At 33.4% G+C, this 21,241-nt stretch overlaps 2 protein-coding genes across 5 annotated transcripts in view; one reads left to right on the top strand and one right to left on the bottom strand.

Moving 5' to 3' along the window:
- Window positions 1–27: 27 nt before the first annotated feature.
- On the bottom strand, window positions 28–4,627 carry LOC135130128 (uncharacterized). Its single transcript, XM_064057461.1, has 4 exons — window positions 4,534–4,627; window positions 1,751–4,485; window positions 512–1,705; window positions 28–461 (listed from the first exon to the last, which is right to left on the bottom strand). Exons 1-4 carry the CDS (start codon window positions 4,565–4,567, stop codon window positions 93–95), a joined length of 4,332 nt encoding a protein of 1,443 aa, XP_063913531.1. The 5' UTR covers window positions 4,568–4,627; the 3' UTR covers window positions 28–92.
- Window positions 4,628–11,376: 6,749 nt separating this feature from the next.
- LOC135130626 (peptidyl-prolyl cis-trans isomerase G) overlaps window positions 11,377–21,241 on the top strand; it is a 28,325-nt gene continuing 18,460 nt past the window's right edge. For 2 of the 4 annotated variants that reach the window (XM_064058030.1, XM_064058027.1), the window contains exons 1-3: window positions 11,377–11,468; window positions 11,747–12,145; window positions 12,204–12,332. In XM_064058030.1, the coding sequence (XP_063914100.1) occupies window positions 11,786–12,145; window positions 12,204–12,332 (489 nt within the window). In that variant the 5' untranslated portion in view covers window positions 11,377–11,468; window positions 11,747–11,785. Of the gene's footprint in view, window positions 11,469–11,516; window positions 12,146–12,203; window positions 12,333–21,241 lie in introns of all 4 variants that reach the window. The other 2 variants (XM_064058029.1, XM_064058028.1) reach the window with 2 other exon arrangements.

Here is a 21,241-nt window from a genome sequence, read left to right as displayed (position 1 = left end):
TTGGTGACAAGTGGCGATAATCATGAATCAACAACTCATTTTTATTTTATTACATTATTATGTGTATTTTTTGTTACATAACAACCAAAAAATTAACCTAAATATCTAGTTTTTACGATCTTGTTCAGCAAAGGTGGTACTTTTTCGGTAATAGGTACCACAGCTTCCGTCGAAGGTGATATTGTTTCTTTATTGGATGCAACAGCATAACATTGACCATGCCAAGGACTTCCCTCTGGAATCGTGATTATTACACTTTTGACATCATATTCTAAATTAACTCCACTGTGTGTCAAAAAGACCACGAGAGATTCGTGACTGTCTCCACCAAACACACGACAGTGGATCCAGTCTTCTTGAAGTTCTTTTGACGAAGTGATAGTACCATCTAATGTAGTATGAAAATCGTCGGCCACCGGTAGTACTTCTAAAGTATGATGACCATCAACCAATTTAACCGCCTGAAACAGGTATTAAATGAAAGAACCACACTTAATAATTTGTATCGTACGATTTTGTGATCAATTTGCTTTAGGTAGACGTGGTCGTGACTCTCCGAATCACCTGCGACGTACAAAGTCCATTCGTTTGGTACTTCTTCTAACACAGATTGTTTATTCAGGTAGCGACGATCATTCTGGATGATGCAGTAATCGATCTCACCGTTTTCGTACTTGTCTATTAAACCTAAAGAGTACGTTGTAGATTCAGGGGCGACTTTAAACCAGTCCCAGTACTTTAGTGGTACTCCTGAAAATTCGTACGTTTGTTCGGTTGTTGCCACTTCAACATTCACTTCGTGTGCAGCCAACGGGAACGTCACGTCTACTTTGAAAGAATCTTTAGTTATATTGTCATTGCGTTCAATCTTGTAGGTGTAGTAAGACCGGAACAAACCCTTCAAGTCGTCTCCCAAATTTGTAAATATTTGTTTTAAGAATGTTGGTACGTTGGTACTAGTTACATCGTAAGTGTAGTGTCTGAGAGTACTATCACTGAGCAAACATTTCAAGTTGCGGTAGTACTGTCCGGAGTACGGTATAACATTCTGACAATTTAATTGTTTTCCACTTTGTTGCTCGTGAGATTGTCTACCCATTGATGTTATCTCAATCACGGTGTCGTTAACGCATTCACTAGTTTCGGTTTCTCCCATAGTGACAGTCCAGTGCCCATCAACTTTCTTTGTTGCCCATTTTTTAAAACCATGAAGACACAACCTGTAGTCCTTTTGTTGAGGAAGAATACGACTCAGCTTGGCTTTCAACTTGCCGTAGTTATGTCCTTCAGCAACTTCAAGCAACGCATTCAAATCCCACGTTTTCAAAATCCCTTCTTCGTTTTTCACTTTGTACACCAAACGTGAGTGAGAGTCGAATCCAGAAACGTGAGAGTTTTTACTATGAGAATCCAATCTGTGATGGAAAAGAATATCAATTTTGGTAACACGTAGTTCTTGACTTGGTTCTAGCCTGGCGACGAAACCGTATGTCCCTGCTCTTGGAAGTAGTACCATGTCACGATGGAAGTTCAGCCATACTAAAACCCCGTGTTGCAAAGGCGACTGAAAGTATTTAGACGAAGGATCCGCAAACATGAACAGTCGGCTTTTAAACACGCCATAGGGGGCGTGAATATCACTGTCGTAGTTGACGATGTGCAACCTGTGGCCTGTGTCTAGGTTATCTTTGTCGATGAGAGGGTACTAAAAGAAAGCGTTAATTGAAAGTGACGCACCTGTGGTACTTACATCATGTCTAAACTGTTTGCCGGGTCCAACGCTTTGAAACTCTTCTCCTTGCGGGACGAATTCACCCAAGACTTTTTTCTCGTAGTCGTCTGAATCTCGGACAAAAACGAGCTGTTTTGCGTGGGTTTTAACCCCAGCGACGTTCATCAAAGAATCGTTGTGTTTCTGCCAGTGTATTTCCAAATTCTGTTGGGTGTAGTCTAAGGAGACGTTGAAATGAAGAGGCAAAAGTGCGTCGTAAGTATGGTACTTGTTTATTCCTTGCCAAACGTCAGCGACTGGGTTGTAGAAGCTCAAACCGTGCCTGTAGTGAATCCAAGCACCGTATTTATTCTCAAGACGAACGTTAACCGTGTCGTCCAGAATTTCCTTCTTTATAGTCAAGTTGTTGTAGTGTACTTCTGGCATGAAGTACTGCCAGAAAACGGGAATACCAAGATCCGTCGGAATTATATAAGAATTGTACCTTTCGTGAGTTATGTATAAGAGATCTTTGTTCAGTTCGGGTACATATGCGATGAAGAACTTCAGAAACGAAACCAGTTCGTCTATGCTATGTTTATCGAAGGCGAACATGTTGATAACTTGTCCACGTCTAGCGATACTAGCTTCTATATGAAAATCAGAACTCTCCAGTCGCCTCGTTGTTATAATATCAACAATGGATTGTACAAGCCCTGGATCCTTGTCTCTCCCATCACGGATCTTCCAATATATTACCCACTCCTCTTCGTAATTGTAGAACAGCTGCGACGTAACGTAATAACAATACATTCTTAGCTCATTCGACTTCCAGAAGTACTTCTGGACACTAGTACTAAACCCGAACTCTTCATCTTTGTACCCGAAGAAATTGATATAAGAGACACCACGACGAGGCGGTGGACTAAACTTCATCACTTGTGATAACCTCACTTTAATCTCTTGATGACACGGATCAGTCGACTGCATCAAAGTATGCGACAGTGTATAATGTATACGGTACATTTCGTCGTCAGGTTCAGTCAACATATACGCGAAAATGCTCCTCAACAACGACAAATTTGGCCGAGAGTACATGATATAGTAGTACGCGAAGCTCCTTATTTCTAGTTTTTCGTTACGATTTGTAAAAAGAGTCCAGAACGATTCTATGAGTTTATCAGGACCAGAACTGGTAAGAATAGGGGGTGCCAAAGCCCATATTGCCATGTATCGCAAGTACTGGTTCGACCACCATTTCCCGTTGAGAGCTGGAAGTAAACGGTGGGCAAGAATGGGTAGTTTCATGTTGCGAAGACCCAGAAGGTACGTCACTTGGACTATGTATGTTGTAGAGTTTCGTAGATTATGGATGTACTCGTCGACGTACTTTTCGTAGGGTGTTTGCGGGTTATCTGTGTTCGACTGGAGTTGATTCAGGTATGATTTGTAGATTATGTTGCCGAAGCTCAAGATGGCGACTTTTCGCAAGTTCCAGGTGAAAGTTGAATCTAAATGGATGAGGTCTTCGAGTTTTTGGACTAAGGGGGCTGAAGGTCGGATGTGTCCTGCTATGTTTTGTAACACGTCGATGGCTAAGTCTTCACCGATTGTCTTAGTAACGATTAAAGTTTTAATGTAGAGAAGTGATGCTTCGGTACCTACTAAAGGAAGAATATGGTAGTAGGCGTTTAGTGCTTGTGTTGACAACGTCGACTGTAACTCCTTGAATTTTTCAAGTGTGAATTTGAGTAAAATTTGCTGCACACGATTGATTAGTTGACCGCGTTTTCGATCTGGTTCTTTGGTGTTAATATGGTCTTCGCGCATGTATTGTGGTATATCTTCCAGCATATCGCGTACCATGGGTAAGAGTTTGTCGTAGTCGATACTTCGTCGACCGTTCGTTTCGTCGTTTGTTTTTTTGTCAAACGAAACGTAACTCAAACTTTTCTCAAAATATTCGTCACTAATCTGGTACTTGTCGTTTATTGGTACGACTTCAACTAAGTCAAAATTCTGATTTACCACAATCATCTGAGCGTCAGATTTTGCTTTAAACGGATAATAAACAACGGATCCCACGACAGTTATTTTCTTAACAACATAACAATCGTCTTGTTTTTGAAGAATATAGTTTTTCCTACTGTCATGCATAATCGATTTTCCGCTTTTCACATCACAAGACGCCCCCTCAGTATTGGTAACAAAATGAGAAAATATATCTTCATTATCAGGCATGTTGTGTAATTTGTGCACTTCCACCTTCCCGTCCTTCTGTGGGAAAATACTATAGAGATCAGTACCATGTCCATAGATGGAATTCTCTTTCACCACAAACGATTCCGGACGGTGGTACTCTTTCCGAAAGAAGGTACTATTTAGCTGAAAAATACTCGCGATTGCTTTCTTAATGTTGCGCGAAAAGTCCTTTTCGTTGTTTTGTGTCGAAATTCCTTCAACCAAGCCACTGTCAGTGTAGGTAATTTTAAATGCATTTTCCAAAGCTTGCACTTCCGGAGGTAGTGATACATTTTTGGCTTCGTATTCGTGGAAATGGTCTATGATTCCGTTGTAGAGTCGATGTGTTAGATCGGTGAGTTTGACAACTATTGTGTTGTTGCAAGGCTGAAGATGGATTTTACCTTGAAGGGCGTACTGGGAGGCGTATGGTACTGGAAGATGAGTACCGGCTTTGATGTCTGCACTCCATGAGTAGATGGTTTCTTTGTCAGGGGGGATTAAGTGGTGGAACGCTTGTGTTGTCGCTAAAGCTGCAATTAGATTGTCGTCATAGTGAAAGACAAAAAAAGACAACATACCAACGCAAAATAAAAAAAATTGACGTGTATTCATTAGTACAACTAATTAAATATTGTTAGTAAGTTACTTTTAACGTCTGTTTTTATATATACACGTTGTTAACCTTCTGACCTAGGCCTACAAAATGTTATTAAAAATATTGACACATATAAGTGATAAAATTAATAAACGAACGTAACTACATTGTCTTCTCACTTCTACTTACTTATTAAGTTGCAACTATTTAAATTAATTATCTTATATCTACTTTAAATACAGAAACAAAACAAATATGATTCACTGATTACTGCATTTTTAAATTAAGTGCAACACCAGATTGTTTTTATTTATAATATGATCTTTGGCCCCCCTTCATATCATCTGTAACGAAAGTCAAAGCTGATAAGGATTCGGTTCTAGAGATTGTATTAAAACTGAAATGCAGGGGTTAGTTATTTTAACCAAACATTTATCATTGTTAACTATTTCAAAAAGCCCTGTCAAACCTATTTGTTCACACTTAATTAAACTTAAAATTGTCATGTGTTTTCATTTTACTCAGGGTCAAACAATAAAGATTACATACCAAAAAGGTTACGTGATTCCGTGATTATTTATAAAAATACAGCAAGTGGGTCATAAATTACTAAAAAAAATTATGTTGCTTTTTACCGCTAGACAGTTAGCGTTTTTATTTCAGCTGGCACATTATTAATTCACAGTTTATTTTCAGATGGTTTTATTTCAGCTTAAGGGGGGCGTCTGGGCGTCAAATTTAGCTTTATATTAATTTAGAAAATTACAAGAATCTTTGTTAGACTTGCATCAGTTATGACTACAAATTCTTTTCTTCGATAACCTGACTTGACCTGACCTGACCTGTAAGGTCAATATAAAAGTATCGATTTTGCAATTAGGCTCCGCCCCTCGGTCTGACAACGAATGAAAAATTCATCATAATTGAGCTTGGGATAGATATGGGTGGGGCTTAATTTTTGGCTTCTTTTTTTCTTAATATACATAGCCTTCTTTCTTTTCACAACAAGAAACTTAAAACATGGTTAAAATGGTCCATTTATGCAACGAAATATGGATTTTGCAATTATGGGGCGGAGCTTAATTGCAAAATTGATATTTCCTTATACAAATTTTCACTTTTAAACATATTTTAAGTTTCATATTATGAAAAGAAGTCTACACATATTAAAACAAAAAGTCAAAATATAAGCCCGCCCACCCGCCCTGTCTCAATTGTGATGATTTTTTTTATTCGCCTTGAACCAAGCTTAACTGAGTGAGCTTAACTCCAAAATACTTATTTTTTTACAGGAAATTAAAAACATGTTTTTGAGTATCGTGTTGTTCAGAGAATACTATGTATATTAAGAAAAATAGGAAAAATATAAACCCCGCCCACCCACCCAATCTCAATTGTGATGATTTTTTTTATTCTTAGAAACTTAAAACACGTTTAAAATGATAAATTTTTGTAAGGAAATATGGACTTTGCAATTAGGCCCCGCCCCTAGGTCTTGCAACGAATGAAAACTTCATTACTACATATTTAGATCAAGGCAGGCTTGATCTTTGGCTTTAATTTTTTCTTAATATACATTGTATTCTTTGAACAACACTGTACTCAAAAACATTTTTTTTTTAATTTGTCTCAGAGAAATAACGATTTTGCAGTTAAGCTCCGCCCTCTTTGCCCACTACGGATAAAAAAAATCATCACAATTGCGATAGGGTGGGTGGGCGGGGTTTATATTTTGCCTGTTTGTTTTAATATGTGTAGACTTCTTTTCTCGACAAGAAACTTAAAGCATGTTTAAAATGGTAAATTTTTATAGAGAAATACCGATTTTGCAATTACGCTCCGCCCCTCGGTCTGGCAACGAATGAAAAATTAATCACGATTGAGATCGACACGGATGGCTGGGGTTTCCCTTTTGGTTTTCTTTTTTAATTAATACCTTTACTTTTCTTTGTATAGCAGGATTACTTAAAAACAAATTTCACATGGTAATTTCTGGTAGAAAAATAAGGATTTTACAATTAAGCTCCGCCCCCCAGCTTACGACGAATAAAAACATCACCAGAATTGAGATAGGGTGGGTGGGTGGGGCTTATATTTTGCTTTTTTTTTTTCTTAATATACATAGCCATCTTTTCACAGCAAGAAACATTGTTAACGTGGTACATTTTTGCAAGGAAATATGGATTTTGCAATTAGGCTCCGCCCCTAGGTCTGCCACCGAATGAAATAAAAATCATCAGAATTGAGATGGGGCGGTTGGGCGGGGCATATATTTTGCCTTTTTTCTTAATATACGTAGTCGTCTTTTCGGAACAGGAAACTTAAAACATGTTTAAAACAGTAAATTTGTATAGGAAATATCGATTTTACAATTGTCCTCGGTCTGATAAAAAATGAAAAATTCATCTTGATTGAGATCGAGACGGATTTGAGGCGCTTCTCTTTTGTTTTGTTTTTTTTTTTTAATTAATACGTTTAGTTTTCTTTGTATAATACGCTTACTTAACAATATATTTCACATGGTAAATTCTCGTAGAAAAATGAGGATTTTAGAATTAAGCTCCGCCCCTCGGCTTACGACGAATAAAAAAAGGGCGGGCGGGCGGGGCTTATATTTTGCCTCTTTTTTTTCTTGAGATACATAGCCATCTTTTACAACAAGAAACTTAGAACATGGTTAAAATGACACATTTTATAAGGAAATATGTATTTTGCAATTATGGGGCTGAGCCTAATTGCAAAATCGATATTTCCTTATACAAATTTTCCATTTTAAACATGTTTTAAGTTTCATGCTGTGAAAAGAAATGTACACATACTAAAGACGAAATGTAAGCCCGCCCACCCGCCCTATCTCAATTGGGATGATTTTTTTTATTCGCCGTGAACCAAGAGGGCGGAGCTTAACTATAAAATACTTATTTTTTACAAGGAATTAAAAACATGTTTTTGAGTATCGTGGCATTTATTTGACGAATAGAAACATTAATCACAATTCGAATAGGGCGGGTGGGTGGGGCTTATCCATTGACTTCTTTTTCATAATAAGTACACATTATTTGCTTTCAATAATAAAATAATTAAAATATCAAATCGTGTTGTTGAAAAAAATCTATATATTAAGAACAAGAAACCAATGATTAAGCCCCGCCCACCCACCCCTACCTCAATTGTGATGAACTTTTCATTTGTTTTCAGTTCGAACGACGCAACTTAATTACAAAATTCACATTTTTTTACAAGATTTACCATTTTAAACATGTATTAAGTCTCTTGTTGCGAAAAAATGATTACACGTATATTAAGAAAAAACAAAGGCTTAATATAAACCCCGCCCATTTCTCTATCAGATATTACCACGTGGAACATGTTCTAAGTATGGTGTTGTTGAAAGAAAACTACATATATTAAGAAAAACAGCGCAAAATTAACCGTCACCCACCCGCCCCTGTCTGAATCGTGATGAAATTCTCATTCGTTGTCAGATCGAGGGGCGGAGCATAATTGCAAAATCCATATTTGTGTACAAAAATTTACCATGTTTTAAGTTTCTTGTTGTGAAAAGAAGACTATGTATATTAAGAAAAAATGCCAAAATTTAAGCCCCGCCTACCCGCTCTGTCTCAATTGTGATGATTCTACCGATTTACGCAGAAAAGCAAAGTTTTATTTTTGTAAAGCTTTTTCTCTTCTTTATTCCCTATTTTCTCTCAAGACAACACAATATGTTAAACTTCGTATTTCTTGCACAAAATTCATCACAATTGGGATTGGATGGGTGGGCGGGCCTTACATTTATTTTACTTTTGTTTCTTATTACATATAGTCATGATTTTTTTTTATTCGCCGTGAACGAAGGGGGCGGAGTTTAACTGCAAAATACTTATTTCTTCACAAAAAAATGAAAAAACGCTTTCGAGTATCGTGTTGTCCAAAGAATACTATGTATACTAAGAAAAAAAGGCCAAATATAATTTCTTAATATACACAGTATTCTTTGAACACGATACTCAAAAACATGTTTTTAATTTCTCGTATAGAAATAAGAAATTTGCAGCCAAGCTCCGCCCTCTTGGCTCACGACGAATAAAAAAAATCGCCAAAATTGAGATAGGGCGGGTGGGCGGGGCTTACATTTTACCTTTTTTTTCTTAATATATATAGCCATCTTTTCACAACAAGAAACGTAAAATATGGTTAAAATTATACATTTTTACAACGAAATATGAATTTTGAAATTATGGGGCGCAGCTTAACCCAGCTTAACACATACTAAAACAAAGAGACAAAATGTAAGCCCGCCCACCCGCCCTGTCTCAATTGTGATGATTTTTTTTATTTGCCTTGAACCAAGGGGGCGGAGCTTAACTATAAAATACTTATTTTTTACAAGAAATTAAAAACATGGTTTTGAGTATCGTGGCATTTATTTCACGAACAGAAACATTAATCACAATTCAAATAGGGCAGGTGGGTGGGGCATATCCATTGACTTCTTTTTCATAATAACTACACATTATTTCCTTTCAACAACAAAATAATTAAAATATCAAATCGTGTTGTTGAAAAAAATCTATATATTAGTATATATTAAGAACAAGAAGCCAAAGATTAAGCCCCGCCCACCCACCCCTACCTTAATTGTGATGAACTTTTCATTTGCTTTGTTCGAACGACGCAATTTAATTACAAAATTCACATTTTTTTTACAAAGATTTACCATTTTAAACATGTATTAAGTCTCTTGTTGCGAAAAAATGATTATACGTATATTAAAAAAAAAACAAAGGCTTAATATAAACCCCGCCCATTTCTCTATCAGAAATTACCACGTGGAACATGTTTTAAGTATCGTGTTGTTGAAAAAAAACTATATATATTGAGAAAAGCAGCGCAAAATTAACCGCTGTCTTAAGTTTCTTGTTGTGAAAAGAAGACTATGTATCTTAAGAAAAAAATGCCAAAATTTACGCCCCGCCTATCCACCCTATCTCAATTGTAATGATTCTACCGATTTACGCAGAAAAGTAAAGTTTTATTTTTGTAAAGTTTTTTCTCTTCTTTATTCCCTATTTTCTCTCAAGACAACACAATATGTTAAACTTCGTATTTCTTGCACAAAATTCATTACAATTGGGATTGGATGTGTGGGCGGGCCTTACATTTTACTTTTATTTCTTATTATATATAGTCATGATTTTTTTTATTCGCCGTGAACGAAGGGGGCGGAGTTTAACTGCAAAATACTTATTTTTCTTAATATACACAGTATTCTTTGAACAACACGATACTCAAAAACATGTTTTTAATTTCTCGTATAGAAATAAGAATTTTGCAGCCAAGCTCCGCCCTCTTGGCTCACGACGAATAAAAAAATCGCCAAAATTGAGATAGGGCGGGTGGGCGGGGCTTACATTTTACCTTTTTTTTTCTTAATATATATAGCCATCTTTTCACAACAAGAAACGTAAAATATGGTTAAAATGATACATTTTTACAACGAAATATGAATTTTGCAATTATGGGGCGCAGCTTAACCCAGCTTAACACATACTAAAACAAAGAGACAAAATGTAAGCCCACCCACCCGCCCTATCGCAATTGTGATGATTTTTTTTATTCGCTGTGAACCAAAAGGGGGAGGAGCTTACCTGCAAAATACTTATCGTGTTGTTCAAAGAAAACTATGCATATTAAGAAAAAAAGACAAAATATAAACCCCACCCACCCACCCCATCTCAATTGTGATAATTTTTTTTTTCTTACAAACTTAAAACACGTTTAAAATGGTAAATTTTTGTAAGGAAATATGGATTTTGCAATAGGTCTGCCAAAGAATGAAAACTTCATTACTATTTTAATTTTTTCTAAGTATACTTAGTATTCTTTGAATAATACGCTACTCAAAAACATGTCTTACATGGTAATTTTTTATAGAGAAAGAATAAGGATTTTGCAATTAAATCCCGCTTCTTTGGCTCTCGACGATTAAAAAAAATCATCAGAATTGAGATAGGGCGGGTGGGCGGGGCTTAGATTTTGCCTTTTTTCTTAATATACGTAGTTGTCTTTTCAGAACAAGAAACTTAGAACATCTTTAAAATGGTAAATTCTTCTAGACAAATATGAATCTTGCAATTAAGCCCCGCCCCTCGATCCGACAACGAATGAAGAATTCATCACAATTGAGAATTGAGATCGGGGCGGATATGGGTGGGGCCTATTCTTTGGCTTTATTTTTTTCTTAATATACAAAGTATTCTTTGAACAAACGATACTCAGAAACATGTTTTTAATTTCTCGTAGAGAAATAAGGATTTTGCAAATAAGCTCCGCCTTCTTGGCTCACGACGAATAAAAAAACTCATCACAATTAAAATTGGGCGGGTGGGCGGGGCAACATTTCTAAATGGTAAATTTTTGTGGTAATCAACTTAAATCCTCCACTTTTCTTCTACAACTCCTTTAAATACGGCAAAAGTTGAACGGTAGATTTTAGAAGAGAAGTAATAGTTATTTTTTATTAACAGATCAACCTAATCCAGTGCGCAGTTGAAAAAATTGATAATTTGAATATGACTGAATGACAGAGGACGAAATTTCTGAAGAAAATGTGTAAAAATTAAAACATTTTTTGTGTCTGTTGCCTGAACAATCAAAATTTATCTCATGTAGAATTTAGAACAAAAGCAGATGACTTTTTTTTGAAAAATTCTTCTAATTAGAGTGTAAAAAAAAATTGATCAACTTTGGCAATTGTATTTGAAAGTGCCGCCATTATCAGCCAATCGCAACTCAGCAGCGATTGCCTCGTCATTGGCCGAACGGACGCACCAGCGCCCCCTAGCCGCCGGTCCCAAACTTCCGGTAAATGGCGTTGTGTGTGTGCATTTCTTTGTGTTGACTCTTTCTTGCAGGGTAAGTTCCATATTCGTCCCCAGTAACCAATAATTACCTCTCTTCTAGGCCATAGAGTGTTATTTCCCATTATTTTGTACATACCCCCCAAAGGAGCGTCTCCACGGACATTCTGACAGTATCTTGCCTTGTAATTTCCCTTACCCTAGACGCCATCTTGGCTGGGACCAAGCCCAAGCAAACTCGCCCAAAAACGCTATTTTTAGGTGTTAAGCCGCGTTCACTTTCCCGTGCCCCGCGCCAAAACCCCCATTAATAAGTTCGTGATGCTTCCGCAGGCCTGAATCTTGGAAGACGTAAGACCGCAACACTCCGCCATGGAGTCGTTGAATGCCAACCTCATTGGCTCTTCGCTCAATTACAATGGGCAGCAGATGCAAAAACTGTGGGAAGCCGAATACGGAGAGAATGACTTGCACCGGAGGAACGTCAAGGATCTTAATTACCAAGTGTACAGCGAGAGGCAGAAGTATTTGTCTTTCCAGGACCGAGGCAAACGCCTCAAGCTCCAGCAGTTTGTGGTGAAGAAGGCCAACATGCTGTTCTCGACAGAACCAGCGGATTTTGAGTATAAGCCCGAAGAGGGGCAGGTCGCGGAAGACATGTATGCCATCATGCCCCCGTTTGAGACTTATCTGAATGTCGATAAGCAGAACCGACTCAAGTACTTTTTTAAGGTTAGGAAGTGGTTGTATTGGGGGCGGATTGAGTTTATTCATGGGGTATTTTTTGCAGAATGTGAAAGTGGGTGATTTGATTATTGGGACTATTGTCAGTAAGACGCAGTCAGGGATGATGTTGAAAGTATTATGTACTGCCGGACCTGGAGTTAATATTATCTATGCGGCGGATATTAACGTTAAAGTGAGTATAAATGTTGATTATGTACTTAAATTAGGTTCAAACTGTGCAGTAAACTCGTTTTTATCAGTTGTACGAAGGTGTTCTACTTTACAACATGAATTAAATTTCTAGTTTGTAATTGTAATTTGACACCTTTAACACTATTATCTTTGGTCATGGAAACAATATTATTTATGCTGTTTCCTGTTACTGTTGACTGATATTTACTAATTAAACCAGTTTTAATTCAAGTGAAATATTGTGTGTTAATGTTATGAATATGTTAAATAATGACGTCATTTGTGGATTAGATAAAAGTTCGTGTTGGTATTCCCTTGACGACACACGTTGGAAAATGTTGGAATGAGTGTGGTATTGATCAAACATTATTGATTAACAAATGTAGGGAACTTAAAAAAAAAAGAAATACATATATGTTGTAGACGTTTTATAGCTTCTTGGATATGAAAAGTGGGTCTCCCGTTTACATATATGTCTTCTGTTGGCGAAACTATTATGAAATTACTGTTACAATGGTAAACCGCATCTACAAAATTCTCAAAATTTTGCCAAGTAAATTACTATTTATAATGTGCAAAAATAATATGCGTGATATTATTTAATATACAGAATTTACCATTTAACTTAGTCAAGAGGAACATTGTAAATTACTAATCCATCCCTTCCTTGATGACGTCATTCCAAAAATTTCCCAAGCATAATTATGCTTATCTAGTAAACAAAATATGCTGCTTTATTTGAATTATTAATATACCGTTAACTTAGAAAGTACAAAACCAGTTGCTTAAGCAATACTCTCACTTTTTAAAGTTGTTTGTACATGATGTTTAAAATAATTAATAAAATAAAATAATCAATTAATTTTGTTGATTAAATCAAAAATAGTTCTTATTTTCTCAAAATTCTGGGAATACATTTTTTGATACGAATAGTGTGCAACAAATCCGACTTTTGAAAAATTATTAAAAAAAATTGCGGTTTTTGTGTTTTGATAACCTTTATAAAGTTAAAACAAGTGGTCGTAAATAACAGCTTTTTTTGATTTGACTTGAATTTTGTATTTCCTCAGTTTAATTTCTTCAAATTTTCGATTTGCAATTTTTTGTTTCAGTTTATTTTCTTTATTTTTACAATTTTTCAATGTTCATATTTTATAATTTTTAGTTTTTTTCAATTTCAATTTTTTGTTTCTACAATTTTTCAATTTTTTTTTGCTTCAATTTTACGTTAACTCTTCGAGTTTTCATTTTAAAATTTTTCATTTCTTTGATTTTCCATCTTTCTAATGTTTGAATTTTTTAATTTCGCCATCTTTCGAATTGCAATTTTACGAGTTTTAAATTTTTAATTTCTCAATTTTTCCATTTTTCAGCTTTTCCATTTTTGCAATTCTTCGTTTCGGTTTTTTATTTTCTATATTTTTTTCAATTTTTCATAGCTTCAGTTTTTCGATTTGCAATTTTTCGTTTTGGTTTTTTGTCTCCTTTATTTTTTGCTTCAACTTTGCAATTTTTTAAATTTACTGTTTTTCGATTTTCCAATTCTTGGTTTCTTCAATTTTTCAAGTTCATGATTCATTTTCTCTTTTTTTTTTTAATTTTCATTTTCTTGATTTTATGTCATAATTTTTCATTTCTTGTTTTCAGCTTTTCGCTTTGCAATTTCTCGTTTCGGTTTTTTATTTTCTTTATTTTTTCAACATTCGGTTTTTCACTGTTCTGAATTTTTCTTTTTCCAATGAAAGTTTTCAATTTTTAGATTTTTTGATCTCACAATGTTTTGTTTTTTCAATTTTTTTTTATTTTTCCAGTTTCGTTGTCAATGTTTCGTTTTTTTTCAAGTTAAATTTTTAAAATTTTTCAGTTTCTCGCCTTGCAAATTTATCAAATTTTCAGTTTTTCAATTTTTCGATTTGCATTTTTTTAATTTTACAGTTTTTGGATTTTGCAATTTTTCAAGTTTGTGATTTTAATTTTTCATTTCTTATTTTTAGCTTTTTGATTCGCAACTTTTCGTTTCGGTTTTTTGTTTTTTTATTTGTCCGATTTTTCATTGCTTCAATTTTTCATTTCAGTTTTTTATTTTTTCTGAATTTATATTTTTTCTTTTTTCAATGAGAAATTATTCGATTTTTCAGCTTTGGATTTTTTAATTTTCATTTTTTCATTTTTAGATTTTTTGATCTCACAATGTTTTGATTTTTCAGTTTCTTTATTTTTTCAATTTTTTTATTCTTCCATGTTTCGTTGTCATAATTTTTCGTTTTTTCAATTTTATTTTTTTCAATTTTTCGATTTTCAATTTTTAAAATTTTACTATTTTTCAATTTTCCAATTTTTTGTTTCTTCAATTTTTCAAGTTCTTGATTTTTATTTTTCATTTTCTCGATTTTATTCCATAATTTTTCATTTCTTATTTTCAGTTTTTCGTTTCTGATTTTTATTTTCTTTATTTTTTCGATTTTTCAATTTTTCAATTTTTCGTTGCTTGAATTTTTCGATTTGCAATTTTTCGTTTCGGTTTTTTATTTTCTTTATTTTTTCAATATTTCGGTTTTTTAATGTTCTGAATTTATAATTTTTGTTTTTTTAATGAGAAATTTTTCAATTTTTCGGTTTTCAGTTTTTCGATTTTTCAACTTTGATGTTTTAATTTTTCATTCTTTCAATTTTAGATTTTTTGTTCTCACAATGTTTTGTTTTTTCAGTTCCTTTATTTTTTCCTTTTTTTTATTCTTTCATGTTTCGTTGTTATAATTATTCGTTTTTTCAAGTTAAATGTTTTCGATTTGCATTTTTTTTTAATTTTACTGTTTTTCGATTTTCCAATGTTTCCCTTTCTCAGTTTTCAAGTTCTTGGTTTTTATTTTTCAATTTGCAATTTTTGGTTTTAGATTTTTATTTTCTTTATTTTTTCAATATTTCGGTTTTCAGTCTTTCGTTTGAAGAAAAACAATGATACCGTTGATGCAGCTGTTGCTCCATTACGTTTAGAAATTAAAACTTTGTCAGATGAGGTGAAGTGCCTTCGTGATAGTAATCTGGATCTTGTGAAGCTTCTCTTCAATAGTCCAAACACTAATATTAATAGTAAAGTGTTTTCAAAGTCTTTTAAGTTATCATCTTCAGTTTCTCAGCAACCGAAACATGATAATATATATGATAAGCAGTTGATGAAAGGTCATCCCCCATCGGCAAATAAATCGGCCTTAGAATCTGATATGAACGTGTATAACAAGATTGAGGATACTAATGTTGTGTCTGGGCATAGCAAATCGATCCCGGCAAATGTAGATGACAAAACAAATGATATAGTGTCTGTGCATAAAAAGCAGGTCCCTGCAAATGTAGACGACAAAACAAATGATGATCAAGGACCGTGGCTAACTCAGCACAGACGTAGATTTAAAAAAAGACCTACTATAACAGGTACATCTACAGATGACAACAATAGTAGTTTTACTTCATCCTACGTAAAAAGAGCATGGTTTTATATAGGCAAGGTTGATAAAGATGCAGAAATTGATGCAATTAAGACATATATAGGAAAACGTTTAAAGAATTCTGACGTAGAATTAATAATTGAGAAACTTCCAGCAAAGGGTAACTTCCAAGCTTTTAAATTAGGGGTGCCTTTTATTCACAAAGAGGTCCTTCAGGATACAGAATTTTGGCCGAAAGGTATTATACTGAGGCGTTTTAATTTTCCTAAGACTAATTTTTTATGAATACCAAAAACCATTGTGTGAGTTTGGGAACAAATCTTAAAATAAATAGCTTTTCTTTATGCTATCAAAACGTACGTGGTCTGAATTGTAAAACACATCTTCTACTAAAAAATTGTTCTGATCAGTCTTTTGATATGATTGCGCTTACAGAAACGTGGCTTAACGACTCGGTCTATGATTCGGAATTATTTACTTCGGAATTTAATGTAGTACGATGCGACCGGAAATTTGCAAGGGTAGGACGAACTAAGGGTGGTGGAGTCTTGCTTGCTATCTCTAGTGCTGTCCACTTCTCTATAGTTGATACAATGTTTCTTACCGACCTCGTTCCAATTATTGATATTGTTTTATGCAGATGTATTCTTTCTAATATACGTTATCTTATTGCTGTTGTTTACATTCCACCTGATGTCAACTGTCAAGATCTTGAAATATTTCTCAATGCGTTGGAAGTTCTTTTAATAAATGAGAATGTTATACTTATTGGCGACTTCAATGTACCCCAATTTTCCAAACAGGGCGGTGCTTTCTGTCCTAAAAGTTCAGTCCTTACAGACTTCTGCTATGTTGTAAAACTCACCCAATGCAATTCGATTAGCAACTTTTATGGCAACATATTAGATTTACTGTTTGTCAATAACAGTGGTCAATTCAACATTGATCATCTCATTCCAGCTCTGGTGCCGGAAGACAGGCATCATCCAGCTCTCTTTTTAACTGTTACCATTCCGTTGACCACTAAGAATTCTTCATTTCCATCTTCTAATAATTGCCGATACAACTTTCGTAGAGCTAATTTTTGTAGACTTTATGAAGATCTTTGTGATATTAACTGGTCATTTCTTGATTCAATTGATGATGTGAATCTTGCCCTTGATAAATTTTATGATTCATTGTATCTAATTATTAACCTACATGTTCCTCTAACAAAGCAGAATAAGTCTAATTTTCCGCCCTGGATATCATCCGATATTAAACATATTATAAAAACAAAAAATTATCACAGACATCTATGGATGAGAACCCGTTGCCCTCGTCATTATCAAGAATTTAAAAAATTGAGAGCTGTGCTGAAACGTCAAATATCCGAATCTTATAATTTTTACCTTGCTCAAATTCAAGAGGATGTTAAGTCCAATCCTGCTGCGCTTTGGAGATTCTTACACCAAAAGAAAGGTACTTCCAGAATACCTAATCAACTTGTTGATGATGACAACACTGAATATGCCGAACCACAGAAAATTGTTGATGCGTTTGCAAGTACATTTGAAAGAGTATTTTCCCCGGTTGATTCGTCTCCTCCTCAGTTCTCTTCTTGCTCAATGTCATCATTTTCATTATCTCATGTGAGGGAGGAAGATCTAATCCCTATAATGGCAAAATGCTCGAACAATCTAACTGCTGGAGATGATTCAATCCCTAGCTTCATGGTTCGAGACTGTAGGTTTTTGCTAGCGAAGCCTTTAGCCATAATAATAAACTTGGCGCTACGTTCAGGTTCGTTTCCGGGTCGTTGGAAAAGAAATAGAATTATCCCAGTTTTAAAAAAGGATAACCCACATCTGTTAAGTAATTACAGACCGATCTCCATCCTTCCCAATTTTGCAAAGGTTTTTGAACAAGTTCTCTATCGGTGTATAGATGGTAACGTTCATAGCTACATTTCTGAGAACCAACATGGATTTATGACGGGACGATCCACTATTACAAATTTAGCTGTTTTAACCCAAGATTTATGTGAGTCACTTGATAGAAGGGGTCAGATAGATGTTATCTATACGGATTTTTCTCGTGCCTTTGACACTATATCGCACAACATCTTGCTCGTTAAATTGCATCGCTTTGGCTGCTCTGATACTTTACTGAAATTATTATCATCCTATTTAACGGGTCGGGTAAATTATGTATTTTACAATGGGTACACATCGTCTGAATTTATATCTACATCAGGAGTCCCGCAGGGCTCCAATCTTGGTCCATTACTTTTTAACATTTACCTGAATGATCTCTTCTCATTGCTAAGATGCTCCTGCCTAGCGTATGCCGATGATGTCAAGATCTACAATAATATTTCGTCGATAGTAGATACTGCACTACTTCAGACGGACCTTGACAAGATAGTGCAGTACTCATCCGAAAATAAACTGTTTTTGAACACAAAAAAGTGTTATTATGTCACATTTACACGTAAATTACAGCCAATTGTCACCTCATATGCCATCGGTTTAGGATCATTGGAACGAAAGACATCTATTAAGGACTTGGGAGTGATATTTGACTCGGAACTTACCTTCAATGAACACATAAAATGCGTCAGCAGTTCTGCTAGTAAATCACTTGGCTTCATTATGCGTGTCTCTAAATATTTCAATGACATTGATCTGCTTAAGTCTCTTTTCTTTTCATTTGTGATGAGCAAGTTGGAGTATGCGTCAATTATATGGTACCCAATTTATTTGTGCCAACATATGCCACTAGATAGAATCCACAGGAAGTTCCTTAAATATCTGTCATATAAACTGGACGGATTTTATCCAAGTAGAGGTTGTGATATGGTGATCCTGCTCCAGCGTCATGGATTGATGTCCCTCTCATCTCGGCGTGATGGGCAGTGTGCGAACTTTATTGTAAAATTAATTAATAATAGGATTGATTGTGCGTCCTTACTATCGAAAGTTGAATTTAATGTGCCGCAATTCTCTTCACGACATGTAGTTACCTTTTATGTGCCGTCTCCACGCACGAACGTCTTATGCCGTTCACCGATTTCAGTGATGTGCAAATGTGCAAATAAGCTCGTGAGTGATGTTTTCTTGGGTTAGTCCTGTTTGTATTATGGTCGAGAGTGCTGTTTTTTTCTTTTCTTTTATTTAGTTATTTGTATATTTATTATTATGTATTTTTTTTATATTTTGTCCTGTAATTAGGGAAACCTGTGGGACAATAAACTTATTATTATTATTATTATTATTATTATTATTTCGATTTTTCAGCTTTGGATGTTTTAATTTTCCGTTTTTTCAATTTTAGATTTTTTGATTTCACAATGTTTTGTTTTGTCAGTTTCTTTATTTTTTCAATTATTGTTTTATTCTTCCATTTTGCCTTTTTCGTGTTTTCAAATGAAATGTTTTCAATTTTTCGAATTGGAATTTTTTAAATTTTACTGTTATTCGATTTTCCAATTTTTCGTTTCCTCAAGTTTTCAATTTCGTGATTCTTATTTTCCATTTTCTCTATTTTAGAATTCTAATTTTCTCGATTTTATATTATAAATTTTCATTTCTTATTTTCAGCTTTTCGATTTGCATTTTTTTTTGTGATTTTTATTTTCTTTATTTTTTCGATTTTTCAATTTTTCATTGCTTGAATTTTTCGATTTGCAATTTTTCGTTTCGGTTTTTTTATATTCTTTATTTTTTCAATATTTCGATTTTTCAATGTTCTGAATTTATAATTTTTCTTTTTTCAATGAGAAAATTTTCAATTTTTCATATTCTTTATTTTTTCAATTTTTAGGTTTTTCCATGTTCTGATAAAATTTTGTGTTTTAATAACAAATTTTTTAATTTTTCTGTTTTCAGTTTTTCGATTTTTCAGCTTTGAAATTTTTAATTTTCCGTTTTTCTCATTTTTAGATTTTTTGATCTCAATGTTGTTTTTTCAGTTTATTTTTTCAATTTTTTTATTCCAAATTTTGTTGTCATAATTTTTCGGTTTTTCAAGTTTAATTTTTTTCAAGTTTTCAGTTTCTCGATTTACAATTTTTTGTTTCCTCAATTTTTCAAGTTTTCGATTTGCGATTTTTTGTTTCGGTCTTTTTTTTTTACTGTTTCTATTATTCAATTTTTCATTGCTTTATTTTTCGTTTCGGTTTTTTAATTTCTTAATTTTTTCAAAATTTCGGTTTTTTAATGTTCTGATTTTTTAATTTTTCTGTTTTCAGTGTTTCGATTTTTCAACTTTGAATTTTTTTTCCGTTTATTCAGTTGTGGATTTTTTGATCTCACAATGTTTTGTTTTCTTCAATTTTTCGTTTCAATTTTTTAATTTCTTAATTTTTTCAAGATTTCGGTTTTTTAATGTTCTGATTTTATAATTTTTCTGTTTTCAGTTTTTCGATTTTTCAACTTTGGATTTTTTTTTTTCGTTTTTCTCAATTTTGGATTTTTTTATCTCCCAATGTTTTGTTTTTTCATTTGCTTTATTTTTTTCAGTTTTTTTTATTTCACGTTTCGTCGTCATAATTTTTCGTTTTTTCAAGTTCAATTTTTCGATTTGCAATTTTTTAATTTTATTGTTTTTTGATTTTCCCAATTTTTCAAGTTCTCGATTTTTATTTTTCATTTTCTCTATTTTATATCATTATTTTTCATTTCTTATTTTCAGTTTTTCGGTTTGCAATTTTTCGTTTCGATTTTTTATTTTTTCAGTTTTTCGATTATTCAATTTTTCATTGCTTCAATTTTTCAATTTGCAATTTTTCGTTTCGGTTTATTTTCATTATTTTTTCAAAATTTCGGTTTTTTGATGTTCTGATTTTATAATTTTTCTGTTTTAATGAGAAATTTTTCATTTTTTCTGTTTTCAGTTTTTCCATTTTTAATTCTCCGTTTTTTTTTTTAATTTTAGATTTTTTGATCTCAATGTTTTGTTTTTTCAATTTCTTTATTTTTTTATTCCACGTTTCGTTGTCATAATTTTTCGTGTTTTCAAGTTTAATTTTTTCAATTTTACGATTGCCAATTTTTTAATTTTACTGTTTTTCAATTTTTCGTTTCCTCAAATTTTCAAGTTTTTGATTTTTGTGTTTCATTTTCCCTGTTTTATTTTTCATTTTCTCCATCTTATATCATAATTTTTCATTTATTTTCTTAATTTTTTTCAGTTTTTGGGTTTTTCAACTTTTAGATATTTTATTATTTTTTTTTTAATTTTAGATTTTTCAGTTTCTCGATTTTTCAACTTTTCGTTTCTTTAGTTTCTCATTTGCTATTTTTCTAGTTTTCATTTTAAATTAATAATGGTAACAATGTTTAAAAATTTTCGCTTTTTCAATTTTACGATTGTAGAATTTTAAAACTTTTTCAATTAGACGATTTTTCAATGTTGCAGATTTTTGACTCTTATGTTTTTGACAATTCCATAATTTTTTGATTTTTCAAATTTCGGGTTTTACAAT

Source organism: Zophobas morio, unplaced genomic scaffold (assembly GCF_036711695.1).
Source record: "Zophobas morio isolate AGI-343-1 ecotype UQ-CSIRO unplaced genomic scaffold, CSIRO_AGI_Zmor_V1 ptg000017l, whole genome shotgun sequence".
NCBI classification, from domain to species: Eukaryota; Metazoa; Arthropoda; class Insecta; order Coleoptera; family Tenebrionidae; genus Zophobas; species Zophobas morio.
The sequence above is the reverse complement of the archived record's forward strand: the minus strand, read 5'-3'. Positions and strand labels throughout refer to the sequence as shown.